This window comes from Strix uralensis, chromosome 3 (genome assembly GCF_047716275.1).
Source record: "Strix uralensis isolate ZFMK-TIS-50842 chromosome 3, bStrUra1, whole genome shotgun sequence".
NCBI classification, from domain to species: Eukaryota; Metazoa; Chordata; class Aves; order Strigiformes; family Strigidae; genus Strix; species Strix uralensis.
Genome location: NC_133974.1, coordinates 60666945 through 60682045, shown reverse-complemented (window position 1 = coordinate 60682045; position 15101 = coordinate 60666945). Strand labels below are relative to the sequence as shown.

General features: G+C 47.2%; 1 protein-coding gene across 1 annotated transcript in view; it reads right to left on the bottom strand.

Moving 5' to 3' along the window:
* The window catches only part of RSPO3 (R-spondin 3), a 62162-nt gene extending 48655 nt beyond the window's left edge, over window positions 1–13507 (bottom strand). Inside the window, exon 1 of the mRNA XM_074864763.1 lies at window positions 12911–13507. Within this exon, the coding sequence (XP_074720864.1) occupies window positions 12911–13007 (97 nt within the window). The 5' untranslated portion in view covers window positions 13008–13507. The remainder of the gene's footprint in view (window positions 1–12910) is intronic.
* Between the last annotated feature and the right edge of the window lie 1594 nt (window positions 13508–15101).

Genomic DNA, 15101 nt, shown 5'->3' with positions numbered 1-15101 from the left:
TATAGAGTGCAGCAAGCAGTGCTACGCATTGCAGTTTGGCTGATGAACTCCACTGTCCATTCCTTCTGTGACACGGCATTGCTCTGCAGCTGAGGAGGAGGATTTTGTAAGTTGTACTGAGACCAGTTGCCCTGCATGGCACTCCCCAACAAAGTTGTAGGGAAATGCAAAGCATTATGGAGGGGACTTTCCTCCCTTTCCCAATATTTTTGCAAACAGTGAACTTTTTCTGCTGGTCACTGAAGGGTCCTGCCCTGATGCTTGGAGAGCCATAAACTGGGTGAATATTTTGCTATCTGTGCTTGGTCAAACAGCCGTAGCCATGTTTGATGTCAACTGACACATTCACCACTTTCCAAACTCCACCCTTCATATTCTTGCATTTGATAGACCACAGGGCTACGTACTCTATTACAGTAGGCAGACTTTTCCAGCTCCTTCCTTATTTCTACCAGGCCATGATTGACAAAGGCTCCAAGGATTCACATCTTTTTGTATACACAAAGATTCATAGCTTGTTTTTACAATCTCTCTTTGTAAATCAAAGAAGCTGTTCACTGCTTCTTTTCTCTCATCAAGAAACCCACTGCTATCATCAAGTCATCACACCACAGCTGAAGGGCATCCATTCTCTTTCCACCATTTCTCCTCAAAACCCTGCACTCAGAGCTGTAAATTACAATAACTTGTGGCTTGGCATGAAAAGGGAAAAGTATGCCAAGGAAGAAACTTGCTTATAGGTATGAATAGGGGAGTGAGGGAGAGGGAACAGTAAGGGTGTGTTTCTCTGGGGTGACACTAAGGAAGAACAGGAATTGGTAGGATGATGAGAAAAAAAAAATTAAAAAATTAATTTGACAAAGGGCACATTATCCTATACCCCACATAACATTGTTGCATATGAATTCTGGTGTGTCTGCTCTGGTTCACTACATTCACCTGCCAGTTCTTGTTTGCAGTGGGCTTGTGTTGGATCCAGGCATGTTATGGATAGTGAGGAGTACATGGACCACGCCTGTATTAAATCAGGCAGGCTAATGGAGCTGACCTAGAATTCCTCTGCCACTTGCCACTTCAGAAAAATGCAGCATTTTGTGTCTACTCCTCTGCATTTATTTAGCTAGTCTGGTTTGGTGTATGTTCTCATTCTGCAAACTACTTCAGTCACTACTTTGAGAAATAGTGCCCTAGTTCAATACCTGTAGGAAGGGAGGGAAGAGGGAAGTGGGAAGCTTGACAACAGTGAGCAGATGGCAAAGTAGGAGAAATCTCATGAATGCTGGGCAAGATGAATAAGTACAGCATGGAGAAGCAGTAAAAGTATCCCTCCCACACTTTTAAGTGGCAAATTGCAGTTGTTCTCTGACAAAAGATGGTGGAATACCCCTGTGTCCTTTATCAGCACCTCAGAAAAAGAAGTGCAGATTGCATTGCTGCTCCTTTTGTTGGTGAGTGAGAACAAAAATCTCCCACCAAGTTTTTTTAATAGCCTGTATAAACATTTAGGCTGGATTCTGAGCACATGCAAATTTTATGCTGGCAGAGCTCTGTGAGTTACTTGCTTTCTGACATGCATTGTAACTAGAAGCAGAATCAATCCCTTAACCTTTATGAGATGCTTATTCTGCCTACACCAACTCCCATTAAAAACAATGCAGAGGCTCTAATTGAAAACCTCATGTTACTCTGACACGTACCTTATGATCATGACATTTCTGTTTGCTGACAAAAGAGAGTAATATTAACTCTCCTTGCTGTTCCCTCAGCACATGCACAGATGCAGGTACACACGTATCCATACACATGGTCATACCCCCGGAACGTCAGCAGTAGTTGTCACAGGGGCAAGGAAAGACTCTTCTCTAGCAGCACCAATTTACCCTGCCCAGAGCCCAGCGTAAGGAACATTGTTTTCCTTCTCAATAGCTGAGTAAAATTTCCAGCCTAGTAATACATGTCATATCAAAAGCCACAAAGGTTTCACCTGTACACAGCTGAAAAGGGAAGGGTCCATATAATGTTCTGGTATAGTTTTAAGCATGCCAGGCTCAACAGAAATATTGCTTTCTGTGCATTTTTTTAAATTTAGTGTTTAGTTTAACCTATATAAAACTAATGATTTTGTTTTTCATAACCAAACAGACCATAAGAATGGTGGGAGGAGAGATAGAGACAAACCAGAGGGCTTTGTGTGGTTTGAAAGAAAACTTCTTGTCTAGGGTTATCAGAATCCTTTTCACCTATATTTTAAGACAATTTCAAAGTGAAAATATTTTAAGAAGACATCAAGACCTTTAATTCTTGCTTGTGTCTATGTAAATTTGCATGCGTATATGTGTATGTGTATATACAGATATGAATGTGTAGGAGAGAAGGGAGAGATGACCCAACGTATGAGCATTTATATTATTTTTATTTATTATTTATATTTGTGGGGTGTTTATATTTTTATGTTTTCTAAAATATTATATTTTCCACCAAAATTATTAATCTTAATGCTATTTTGTGAATGGTTTTAAACACCACCCTGCACTTTTTTGTAGGTTTACAGTTTTCTGACACCTTTGTCAAGTGTATATATGCTGATGGTCAAAAAGGTCATTTAGCAGATCATGGGCATAGACTGTGTAAAGGAGTTTTTCCAACTCTAGGACTACAACTGTAGGCTTAGGGGGTTCCAGGGGATGAGGTAGGAGTCAGGGAGTATGAGATGGAAGCTTCTGAGTAAGCTCTCTTATATGCAGTACTGCAATTTCGGTGGCTGATCTCTTTTGGACAAGATGTGTCCAATGTCTCTGCATACTTCCAGATGAAAAACACAGGCCCTTTTTGGTGCACACAGCAGTAACCACAGTCAGTCATGGAACCAGGGTAGAAGGCTCAATCAGCAAGTTCCATAGATGAGTACCTTATTTTTCAACAAATTATGCAAGGCTTCAGAAAGGATTACGGATTGATTTTCATAATGCTTGGTGGTCTTTTAGTGGTAGCTATGGTTAGAATCCTTCTTTTTTGCATATCAATGAAGCATGGAAATGCAAAAGAAGACTACTCTTTTGATTAATCTCTTTTAATCTGGACTCAGGTGTGATTTATACTGAGGAAGAATTTAACTTCTCCACTCATTTGGTACCTGGGAAATTATGTGATTTCAGAGAGAGGTGAATAACAACCTGTCCTCATCTCAAAGGGGTACAGTTTACAGTTTCCTTTATGGCCAGCCAGATCCTGGCAAACAGGAATAAACCCCCCACACACACACTCCAGTCCCTCCCCAACCAGTGCTTCTAACCTCCATAAAACTTGGGAAGGCTCGTGTTCATCAGAGTATCCAGCCACAATACATAGATGAATTATAAAAGAAAGCCTGTTTGAAACCTCCTCCATAATTTTCATGTCCACAGAGTGATCAGGCCCACTTTGACCTCTAAGAGACCACACAACCATAAGATATGTCAACACTTGTTATGTTAGTTCCTGAAATATACTGAACTCAGAGTTAGTAATGTAACAGCTTACTTGTTCTAAGACATACATTTGAAAGAAGCTGGGAGTTTAAAGTGTGATTAGTATCTCAGTAAATTACCCAGATGAAAGAACATGGTACCCAGCCATGTAAGAGAATAAGCATTCTCATATCATGCCAATTTTGTAGTTTGTTAGCAGAAATAAATTATGCCAACAGAGAAAGAGAAATAATTTTGTCCACAATCTGTCCAGAGGAACTTGTTTTTATATTTACCTGTTCCTCAAAATGACTTTGTTCTCTTCTTAGGAAATAATATATGACCTAAGCAGCCATGTGGATGTCCTCTTGCTGACATTCACTCACAACTGAATCCTACTGATACATTCTTACACCACTAAAGCTTTCCCTCAATGGGTATCTTGAATAGCATATTTGAGTTGTTTCATTTCTAAAGCCAGGGCCTTGGGCTTAAAAAATGCTTCTTCAGGACATAGCACAAGTTATAAACTCTACACTCTCATACAGAATTCTACTTTCACTTTTAATACACCCTCAACTCTGAAACTCTTTAATTGCTTGACTCTTCATAAAACATAAACACAAAGGACGGATGTGTGACTTCATTTTGGACCGCAAACCAGAAACTGTTTTTTTGCAAAATACCAAATCATGTAATTTATTTACCTTTCCTGCCTTCCAGATCTTGTCTATTAGATTTTATGACATCTGTGACCTTCGTGCCCAGCACAAGAAGGTCTCATCTTAGTTGACTTTCAGCTCTGTGTCATACTAAAACTTTCTGGAATCTTGATCTGTTTTCATGTATTTACTAAATACATGCACTTCAGATCTTCTGACTCCCATGTGAAATAAATATCCTTTGGTCCCACTTGGTTCTATTTTGGAGGGGTAATTCTTCACTCAGCAGTGTAACATAAAGTAAAATAAAACCAGCAACTCCTTATTCAGTGGCATAGAAAAAAGTGAAATTAATTATGAACATTCTAGGAAAAGGAAACAAGGTTATGAAACACTTGCCGACGCTGGTGTTTGTAATCTTCATGAATAAGCAATGCAATAATGCTGGGCAAGTGTGCGTGGGAGGCGCACTCCGAAGAAACTGGCTGTTTTCCTCTCTCTGACCAGTTGAGCTGTTATGAATAAAAAATGTTGTTGCTAAAGAAATCTGTAATAAATCCTGTTGGGAGTATTACATGTGCTGATAACATACATAAACTTTGTAAACATATTAAAGTGTCAGGTTTTAGTAGCTCTGGTTCATGTGGATGTTTGTAAATGTTAGTCGAGAACTGCAATGGAAATCTTCTTCCACCAGCTGGCTGCTCCTACAACTCTGGTTCACACAAGAGCCTTCTCTTCCTTCCCCTTGAAACAGAACCTCACTTTGTAGGGCCAATGAGGAAAAAGGGCTCAAGCCCTAACTCTACTGTAGCTTCCCACCAAAACACTATCACCAGAGAAGCTGCACACCTGGTGAGTTATTTGGGGAGATGAGCTGGTGCTTGATAAAGGATTTATGCTATTCTGAACATCCCTGCTTTGTGTAGCGATGCCCTCCATCGATGCCTCCATCAAAGTACACTTGGCAGCCCTGAGCGAGGCATCTAAGTTGCCTTTCAGTAGGTGGGAAGAGCTGGGCACCTCCAAAAGGGATTGACAAAAGCCAACACACTGAACAAGGGATTCTCAACCTAGTCGTGGGGAAATGCCGAGGTCAGAAACTGTCTCAAATCCTGGCTGTCCAGGGGATTTAGGTGCCCTGGCACTGCTACCCAGCCCTGCAAGCCAATATATTCTTTAACAAAAGAAAGGAAACCTCACTCTTTTGAAACACACCAAGAAGGGAGCAGCAACCTTGCTGCCCTTAATGTATCCAAAACCTTAGAAGCTAAAATATTCGGCCAGGAGTTGAAAATGTAAGTTAAAATTGCTCTTCTATCTAGCATGACTCTAGCCTGTGTTGATCTGCTCTAATAAACTGACTTTTTATCACCTGGATTTACATGTAATCTCAGGTCATTTGATTGCACCCATTTTAGTTAGCACAGAAGAGAAAAGGGCTCAGGAGGCCTGTGTACGGGAGCAGGCAAGTTTGTGACTATATTCCACTTTCAGTAAGCGATTGCCTGCAAAGTCCTGTGCTCCCTGTGGAAGAACTTTGTATTATTATTTTTATTATTTGTTATGATTGATTTATTGCCTTTTTTTACCCAGGGTTTCTTTAAGAGAAAAATCTCAAAGTCTCTGCAGAAGGGACCCAAAGTCAGAAGCCTCCCATGCCAGGTGGACGCCCAATATCAGTAAGCTGAAGTCTCATGTCAGAAGCAACAGAACATTTGAGAAATGCCTGTGCATCAAGGGTGAGGTGGAAATTAAACAGGGCTTTGAAGGTGAGGGAGTCAGGTGTTTAAATCCTGCCCCAGATACACCTTAGGCACCTAAGTCCTGTTCTTGGATCTGAGCCGTGCTGTGTCTGCCCTCGCACTTTACAGGAAGCCGCAGGAATCACACATCGTTGCTATTCCAACACCCATCAATGAGCTCCTGTTTTATTTTACAGTGCCCCAAAATCCGCTTTACCCTGCAGGAAATATCAGACGTCTGAAATCCCATCTAGGACCTTTCAAGTTTTAACATGAAACATGTCAGGACGTAAAACTGACACACAATAAGAAGCTTGAAAGGATAAAGTTTATAGCAGCGTGCTACCAGAACTCAGTGTAGACCTGTGGTTGGGGGTTTTACTTTCACTTAAAAGTATCACTATATGCAATCCTTCATGATCTTCCCCCTAATTACTCTGTTGTGCAGAGCCAAAGTATGGGTGCAAGGCCAGGGTGCTGCTCGGAGCAGGCGGGAGCTCGGTGCCGTTGCCGTAGCCAAAATTCAAGATTCCCCTTCACGGCTCTCACGGTTCAGCTCCAGTCCCCATAGCTGAGTTCTTGCCTAGCAGCTCTGGAGGGAGATAAGTTTTGTGGCTCCTTTGCTTCAGGGGATGCTATTTTTGATCACACAAGTAAGTAACACTAACATTTTAAAATGCATGGTCTATAGCTCGTAATCTAGAAATTGAAACACAAAAAAATGTTTATTAGTCAACTGTCATATAACCATAATACAATTGTTCCTTCTATTTAAGTTGAGTTGCTCATTGCACTGCTCATTGCTAACAACAAAAATTGTGTTAATCATTAATAAAATCTGTTGGATTTTATTACGACAAAGCGTCTAATAAGTAATTGTTCTGCCATAGCCAGAAGCTCAGTTAATCAATTATTTATAAAAAAGTTGTAGCTCTTCTCTTTTGGTTTTTTTTGAGAGCCATAACATGTTTTGCATGAATAAATATTATCTGAATATTTTTATCTATCTGTGGCATTGTTTGTGGTAATAGCAGACAGACTGACTTTTGTGTAAAAACGTACATGGTTTCAGCTGCCTTTTGTCATCTGATAAGATTGCTTTATTCTGCGTTATTTTGGTAAAAAATTGGCAAAATGATTTTGAGTAGTTCAGACTCCAAAATTAGAAATGAGACAAAAATATTATTTTTTTATTAGCTTTTATATCTCCTCCACCAGCCTTTCGCAACTTTTCATTTAATTTCAAGAGAAAAAGAAACAATTTACTGTTGTGGAAAAAACTTCTTAAGAACTTAGTTTTAACGGATGGGTTTTCCTAGTAGTCACCGTCTATAAATGATTGAATATGAAATGGTAGACAGCTTATAAATGTTAGCAATAAATAGCAGTGGTCAAGCCAGCACGCTATTATTTTATTTATTAACCAGAAAGCAAAATGGGCACGCTAAGCAAGAGATAATGAGTAAGTCTGATTTTTAAGTCCTAGTTCAGATTTTATGACGCATAACTTCCATTATCTTCAGTGAAAAGTTTACAGCACAAAGAAACAGCAGACCGGGGATCTGCAAAGGCTTGATACGCTAATAACAAAGCTTAAAAGAGGAAATTAATCTCAGAGTTAACTTTATTGACTTCAGTTGGCTGAATAGGTGAAAGTAGTAAAATAGCTGTTCTTTTCATATGCTTAAGGAAGACATTGCCTCCCAAGCAAGCTATATATCATAGTTTTGAAAGGTAAAGAGCATTGTTTTTTCCTACACAGGGGTTGTACATATTTGGATCATGCAATTTTCCAAGTACTCTAGCATAGGAATTCTTCCAAACTCAAAATGTTTGCTGAGGTCCTGCAGAAAAAGACCTCTCTCCAGCTCCAGAAAAATCCATGGGACTTTCTCCACTGAAAGCAAAGGAGGCAGGTTCAAGCTCTAAAACCATCTCATTAATCATAGCAATATTTTATTCTGCCTGCAAAGAGAAATAGGACTTTTTATTTGCTGATGTACCATCCTACATCAATGTCTTCGAGAAGTTGTGGTAATGTATGTATTTGCAGCTTAACATGAATTGTATACAGTGTAAGAAATGTCTTCAGCAGCTGAAAGAAACAGAATTTGAAATTATCACCCTTTCTTATGTCAGGTATGAAATGGGAACTGGTCTGTAACATCCTTTAGTCTCTTGGGATAATAACACGCATTGTTCCACATGCAGCTGGTATACTTCAAGCAGATCTACATGCACACAGAGTTGCAAAAAAACCAATGCCGAGTAGGCTATCCTATAATACTTCTAATGCTTTCAGCAATGGGTAGTGATTTTCCAATATTTAATTATTTAAGATATCGCTACAATGAAGTACGTTCGCAGTTTAGGCAATACAATGACACAGTTCTCCGTCTGCTTTTGTTTCTAATGACCGCAATAGGAATTTTACAGTCTATTTCAAAACAAACAGGATCTCATCCAAAAATGAGAAGTATAGTTTCACTGCAGAAAAGATGCACTTGTCACCAGCAAATTATTTACCCTGACAATACTTATATGAAAACATCACAGAAAAAATAATTAACAACGGCATACAAGTACTTTGAAAGAGAACTAAGACTGAACAATTTAATCCCGCCCAAGGATAGATTCAGCTTACTTGATGGCTGCTTGCTTGGCTAACTTCTGCTTTAAATTACTGCACTCAAATATTAAACTATTTCTTTTTTTAAAAATTGGTAACAACACCTATATTATATATAGAATATATAGCATTACCATCTGTGTCATGCCAACCCTAAACATACATGTAGATATCAGTAATATATACATTGATGGTGAGCTATTAAAAAAAATGCTTCCAAAATGCAGTGTTATTTTAACTAATAACGTAATTCCTCTTTTCTTGTTGACATTTTACCTGCATGTGAATGACACCCTCCACAAGGGTATAAAAAAACCTGAAGACATAATTTTACCAGTTTGTGTTTTGTCAGTTCTCTCCTGTTTTGTTTTATTTTATGTAGCTGTGTTTTCAAACGGGCTGTTATGCATCTGCTTGATTTTGAATTTGTAAGTAGTTACGTGAAAACCAAGCCAGAGAGGCAGCGTGTTTGCAGAGCAGAGCCCTCCACTCATGACTGTGACCAGAAGCAGATGCTGGAAGACCTGCAGTCCCGCATCAACAGAGGAGCGACCGAAGGGGCGACTGAGGGAACAAACGAACGCCAGCTATCGCAAACATGCCATTACAGCAAAAGGCAGGAGGCAACTGCCAACATCAGATACTGATAGGCTACCAATAATATACATCATGGTAGCGCTGCATCCAAATTGCTGTTCCAGTAAGTCATACCGATAGTTTTACTCCCAAATGTGGGAGTTGTGGTACAAATGCAGAATTTTCTATCACTTTGCTTATTTTAGCGATGTCCAAATTTAGTCCATGGCTCACTGGTAGTCCACAGGGTCATGACAAATGGTCTGCCGGTCATTCACAGACCCATAGCAAATAATAATTCATTTCTGTCGGTTAAAAGGTCAATGAGAAAGGTGCACAACTGTCAGTACTAAGTTTTGAGGGTTGGTGGTGGCCTGCAGAGCCAAAATATTTCAGCACTATTGACTTAATCCTACTTTTTTCCCAAGCAAACTGTAATCACTGGCAGATACATAGAACTTCTTATTTATAGGTATGCTAGTCTACACTCTGCTGCTTATTAATCTTTCTTGTAGGACCCAAACAAGCAACTTAATTTGTTAATCTTCATTGCTCTTATCAGAATAAAACCAAATCTCTTTGCTGATATGTTTGCTTTTGAACTTTTATTGATCTTGTCTGCTATGTCTAATTGTGGACCCAATCCTCTGCATTCCGTAGTGGACTTCAGAGGAGTTCTGCCTTTGCACAGCCAACTATGCATTTACTACTGATCATGAGACAGAAACTTAGCATGCTCAAACTAGAAACTTCAGTAGGAGTTTGGGGAGTGGAAGGACTGCAGACCAAACTTTTCTGCTAGTAAATATTACTTTGGCAATAGGTACAAAATAAGTAATGCTTCAGGACCAGGTCCTTCTGATGGGGTAAATTAACAAAGAAGCTTCAACTTATACTGGTTGAGAGTCTGGCCTAACATACTCTGAATTAGTCTTTTCAGGCTTTGTTGTTCCTTTATCTCAAAATGTGGGAGTCTACAATATAATACATAGAATGAGGGACTCAGATATTAAACAAAACAAGGTAACATGGGCTCACTGACTGCTTGATGGCAAGTGGTTTGTACTGTATTTAAAAATACATAGGTTAAATGGAAATTTGAAAACGCCTCCCTAGAGATGGGTTTAGGACTTACACTTAAACGAGACTATCTGGTCAAAAGAAACAAATCCAGAGAAAGTCGCTCCATGTAGTAGATGAATTTGACAGGTGTCTCCTTTATCTGCACACTATCATTTTTTTCAAGTTCCAGTATTCACTAACGGTGATTCATAGATTTTTAAAGCCCAGATGATCGGTACAATTGGTGACCATACCGTACCCTCTTTTATAATAACTTTCATAAACACGCTCTAAGTTTTGCTTCACACCAAAGAACCACTAGTTATACCAAGCCTGTTTTACAACCAGCCCGATTTGAAGACCACGGCCATCGGACGATCTACATGGTGTCCAGGTGAGGTGTCCTGACGATTATTTGTCTTCACTGCCAAAATAACAAGGCAGGTTTCCATTCTGACTCTTCCTAGCTGTGATTTTTCAGCCCCTTGTTCTGCTGTGAATTTAACTTAACTCTTGCATTTTAACCAGGAAACTGAAAACTCAACACCTTCTCTGCGTTGTACCAACCAGCTAATTATTTGCAGCCAACGCTTCCACCTCTATTTCCCGAAAATCACGCTGCTAAGCCGGGCGCCTAAGCAGGACGGCGGCGGGACGGCGCTCGCAGGGGGAGCGCCCCACACGCACCCGCGGCCGCCCCGCGCCCTGCGCCCCGCACCCACACCGGCCGGGGGCAGGGGAGCGACCTGCCTTCCCCGCCAGAAATGGGTGGGCCCAGGAGGGGAGCAGCGGCCGTGCCGTGCCGAGCCATACCGTGCTGAGCCGAGCGGAGCGGAGCGGAGCGCAGCACCTGCCGCCGGGCTGCCCGCCGCGGCAGAGGACAGCAGAGGTCGCCGCCGGCCCGGCTCTGGCCCGGCGCGGCGCGCACCAGGTGCCGGAGCAAGGACGGGTGCAAGGGGGGGCGCCGCTCCCCGACCCTCGCCCCACGGGGGGTGTGTGTGTGTGCATGTGTGTGTGTGTGTGTGTGCGTGTGTGCCTTCCTACCCCTGCTGCGCCCCCGACTCGGGGCTGAACCCCTCCACCGCGCCCGTCGGGGTGCCCCCATCGAAGGGGGGGGAAGAAGCGGCAGCTTGTGAGCCCGCGGCTGCCAGGGGTTAAAGGAGTGGGTGGGAAGTGATGGAGGCTGCGGAGCCCTCCCTTGCCAAGGATAATAAATCGGATGCCCTGACATGTTTTACTTAGCCCTTAGTGCTCCCTCGCCGCGCGCGGCCGTGGGGATGGGAGGGCTGGAGCCCCGCTCTCTCTCGTCCTCGGCTCCGCTTTAGGGGCACTTTAGGTGAATCAAACCTTGTGTGCAGGAGGTAAAGCATACAAAGGCGGCTTTCAAGGGCTAGCCGCGCCAAGCAGGGGAAGGGAGCGAGGGCTGAGTAAAAAAAAAATAAAATAAAATAGTAGTAAGCCCCCCCCGTCCCCTCCCTGAGGAAGTAAGTCAGTTACTTCTCGCCGATTAAATGCAGGCTGCCGCGTTTTGTGACATTTCCCGGGTATCTGCAGCTGTCAGGAAAAGAGGAGAGGCACGAGCAGCCCCTCCGCGGTAGGTGCGCAGAAAATGCCTCCCCTCCCCAGAAACAGCGACGGGTCCGATGCAGGCGGGGGGCGAGGCGGGATCTGGGGCGCGTCCCGCCGCCGTGGGCAGCTCCTTGCGGCGCCCCGGCGGGGCTCTGCTCGGCGGCCCCGCCGTGGTCAGGGGGCACTGCGGACCCCGCGTCCTCGGAGCTGCTCGGTGCTGCCGGCCACGCCGGAGCCCCACGGCGGAGCCAGAGCCCGCCCGCCCGCGGCAGCGCCCCGCGACCTGGACAGCGCCTTCCCGGGGGGGCGACTCGCTGCAGCCCCGCTTTTCCTCCTTCCCCGGTGCAGGGGGTTCTCCTCACCTCTGGTCTCCCACACATCGCCTCCTCCGGCCGGCAGCGCCCAAGGAGGTGCTGCCAGCACACCTGGGGGCTGCCCCTAGCCCCCCGGCCCTCCCGGCTCCCTCCCGCCGCCACTCCGCACCCAGGCGGCATCGGGCAGGGGCTGGCTAAGCCAGAAGGGACGAACTCCCCTCGTCCCATGGGATTTAAAAAAAAAAAAAAAAAAAACAAGCTAACAACAAACTCCAACATCAAAAATCGGGGGCCACAGCCCCAGGACAGTGCCGATGGAAGAGCCAGGGGCTTCCCGAACGGTGCCACCGAAGTGGCTAGTGGCGAGTGGAGGCTGGAAGCCAGCGGGCCGGGCAGCGCCGCGACACCCCAGTCCCCCACTCCGCATCCCTGGGCACCACGCTTAATCCTACAGCGATAATCTGTACTGCTGGTTCTCGGGGTGGGGGTTTCTCTCTCCGTCCTCCCCCGGGTTGCTAAATGGTGACCGGGGTGGAGAAAGGCGCTTAGGGCATCACGGCAACAAGTTACCTGTCGTGTCATTGCGTTTTTCCTTTAGGAAGGAGCTAGGAAAGGACGTTCCCCTTTACCAGACATTAAAATATAAAGCGGCAGGCGCAGGTCTTCCCGGAGCCGGCTCTGCTCATCCCGGCGAGGTGAGAGAGAAAAGCAGAAAGAGATCAAAAATCGCCTTCATCCCTCCACCTCAATGAAACTGCCCACAAATCCTCCCGGCCGCGCCGCGGGCGCGGGACTGGCTTCCCGGGGCGCTCGCCCAAGCACCGGGGGCACAAGCCCCCCCCGGGCAGGTGAACAGGACAACGAGAGGAAGCAGAAGTTACCAAAGTATAAAGCTCTTCGCACTTACTTCTTCCCTGTCGCCGTACCCTGGAGGCGTGCTGGCTGCCAATGTATTCCATAAAGTTCAAAGTGATAAAAAACCAAGAAATCAGTCGCAATTGCATAGTAACCCTTTGAGAGTTCGACTTCTCCTTTTCGTTCTTTTTTGCTTTCCTTTAAAAAAAAAAAATAAACCGGGGGTGGCAGGCGGCAAGGGATGAACACAGCAGCAGAAATACCTGCACTGAGATCCAAAGCTGGGCTTGGCCGGCTTGGTGGCTTTTGCCTCTTTTTTTTTTTTTTTTCCCTTTTTTTTTTTTCCTTGCTTTTTTTTTTTTTTCCTTTCCTCCTTCCCCTCCGCTTTTCCTATTGCACTTTCCAACCGTCCGCCCCGCTACCTGCCGCAAACCTCAGAGGGGAGTCAGCAGCGGAGAGGAGCCGCGCAGCCGCCGCCGGGGTCCATGCCGGGCCGGTGGCCGGCAGCATGTTGTGGGGGTGCCGGGGTGCGTGCGGCTGTGCGCGCCCCTGCGTGCGCCGGGCGGGCGAGGTGCCGACAGGACGGACGGACGGACGGGTGGCGGTGGGAGAGGAGTGTGCGAGGGCGGGAGCGGCGGGGGGGCAGGAGGAGGACCCAGCCCCGCCGCCGCCGCTCCGGAGCAGCCGCGCTCTGCGCCGCGGGCACCGCCAGCCGCCGGGCGCAGGTGGGCCGGCCCCCCCCCACCCCCCACCCCCCCGCCCCGGCTCTCCCGCCGCCGACCAGGAGCCCCCGGGCTTCATGCGGGAGCTGCTCCGGAGCGGGGCCCCGGGAGAGAGGCCCCGGGGCGGGGCGGGGCGGGAGGAGGCGAGCCCCAGCGCCCCGGCACGGCGGGGGGAGGCTCCCCGCGCCCGGCCGAGACCCCTCGGGGCACCGGCGCCCGAGCATCCTCCGACGGCGGGGCCGGGCGGGGGGCGCCGCTCCGCGCCGGCCCCGCGGCTGCGGTGCCCCCCGCGGTGGGGCGGGGCGGGTCGGGGCCGGGGCCGGGGCCGGGCCGGGCCGGGCGGCGGGGCTCTGCAGCCTCGCTAGCAGCCCCCGCCCGGAGGTCTCCGCTCGCCCCCCCTCCGCCGCCGGCCTTGCCGGGGCCCCCGCGGAGCTGCCGCTACCCGCCGCTCCCCAGCCCCTCCGTGGGGAGGAGCTCCCCCCCCTTACCGGGGGGACGGTGCGGTGTGCTCGGCCCCTTCCCCGCGGAGGGGGACACAGGGGGGCACCCCTCTCTTGCCCGAATCTGCCCCCCACCCCCCCCACCCCATCCCTGCTCTGAATAGAGATGGAGAGACGGGAGCGGGGTTGAGGGGTCTCCAGCCTCTCCCTCTCCTCGGCATTTTCTCCGTTGTTGACGTTCTCCCCCGGGACAGGGGTTTTTCGGGGTGGCCTCTCCGGCGGGACGGGGCAGAGCAAAGCCGTGTGTCCCGTCGGGGCCGGGGGCCGTCCCCAGGGCCGGCTGGCAGCAGGGGAAGCGCGGGGCTGGGCCGCGGGCCGAGGCCGAGCCGAGCCCAGCCGAGCCTAGCCGCAACGCCCCGGGGTGCCCGCAGCCGCCTCCACGCCGCCGCCGGGACCCTTACCAGAGCCCCGGCAGCTCAGGCGCAGCTCAGCTGCACCTAGGCGAGGCACGGCCGCCTGTTTGACAGAAGGGTATCGCGTTTCCTTTCTCCAGCAAGGGTTTCTTTTTGGGGGGGAAGGGGAGGGCTAGAAAGGGGGAGGTGAGGCTGATTCAGGGGGAAAACGGCGACTTCACTGAACCCTTTCTTGCTTTGCTTCTTATCTCAGTCGCTATCACTGGGATGAGAGAGAAAGGCGGATAAAACGGGGCTGATCACATCAGGAACCTCAGTGGTGTGAGGAGCAGCCACTCTATTTGTAACTGGTTTCCTCAGCCTCTCCCCCCACTGCCCCTCTCAGAGCTGTTAAATATCTGTACCATAAAATGTGGGGGATTTAAAGGTCTGTGGGAGGCTCCCTTTGAAAAGGACTCTGGGGAAAGTCTTTCTAATCCAGGATACTTGAGCCGGATGGGGTGGGATTGCCAGAGAGGCATAAAATAAAAGTCATTCGGCAGACAAACCGAGGGGCTACGCTGACATGAAGAAAGTGCTTTCGCCATGGTGTTTTGTTGTGTTGGAGATTGAGACTTCTCGTGTGCTAGTGCGTGTGTGGAAATTTCTGAAAAAGCCAGGCGAGTGAC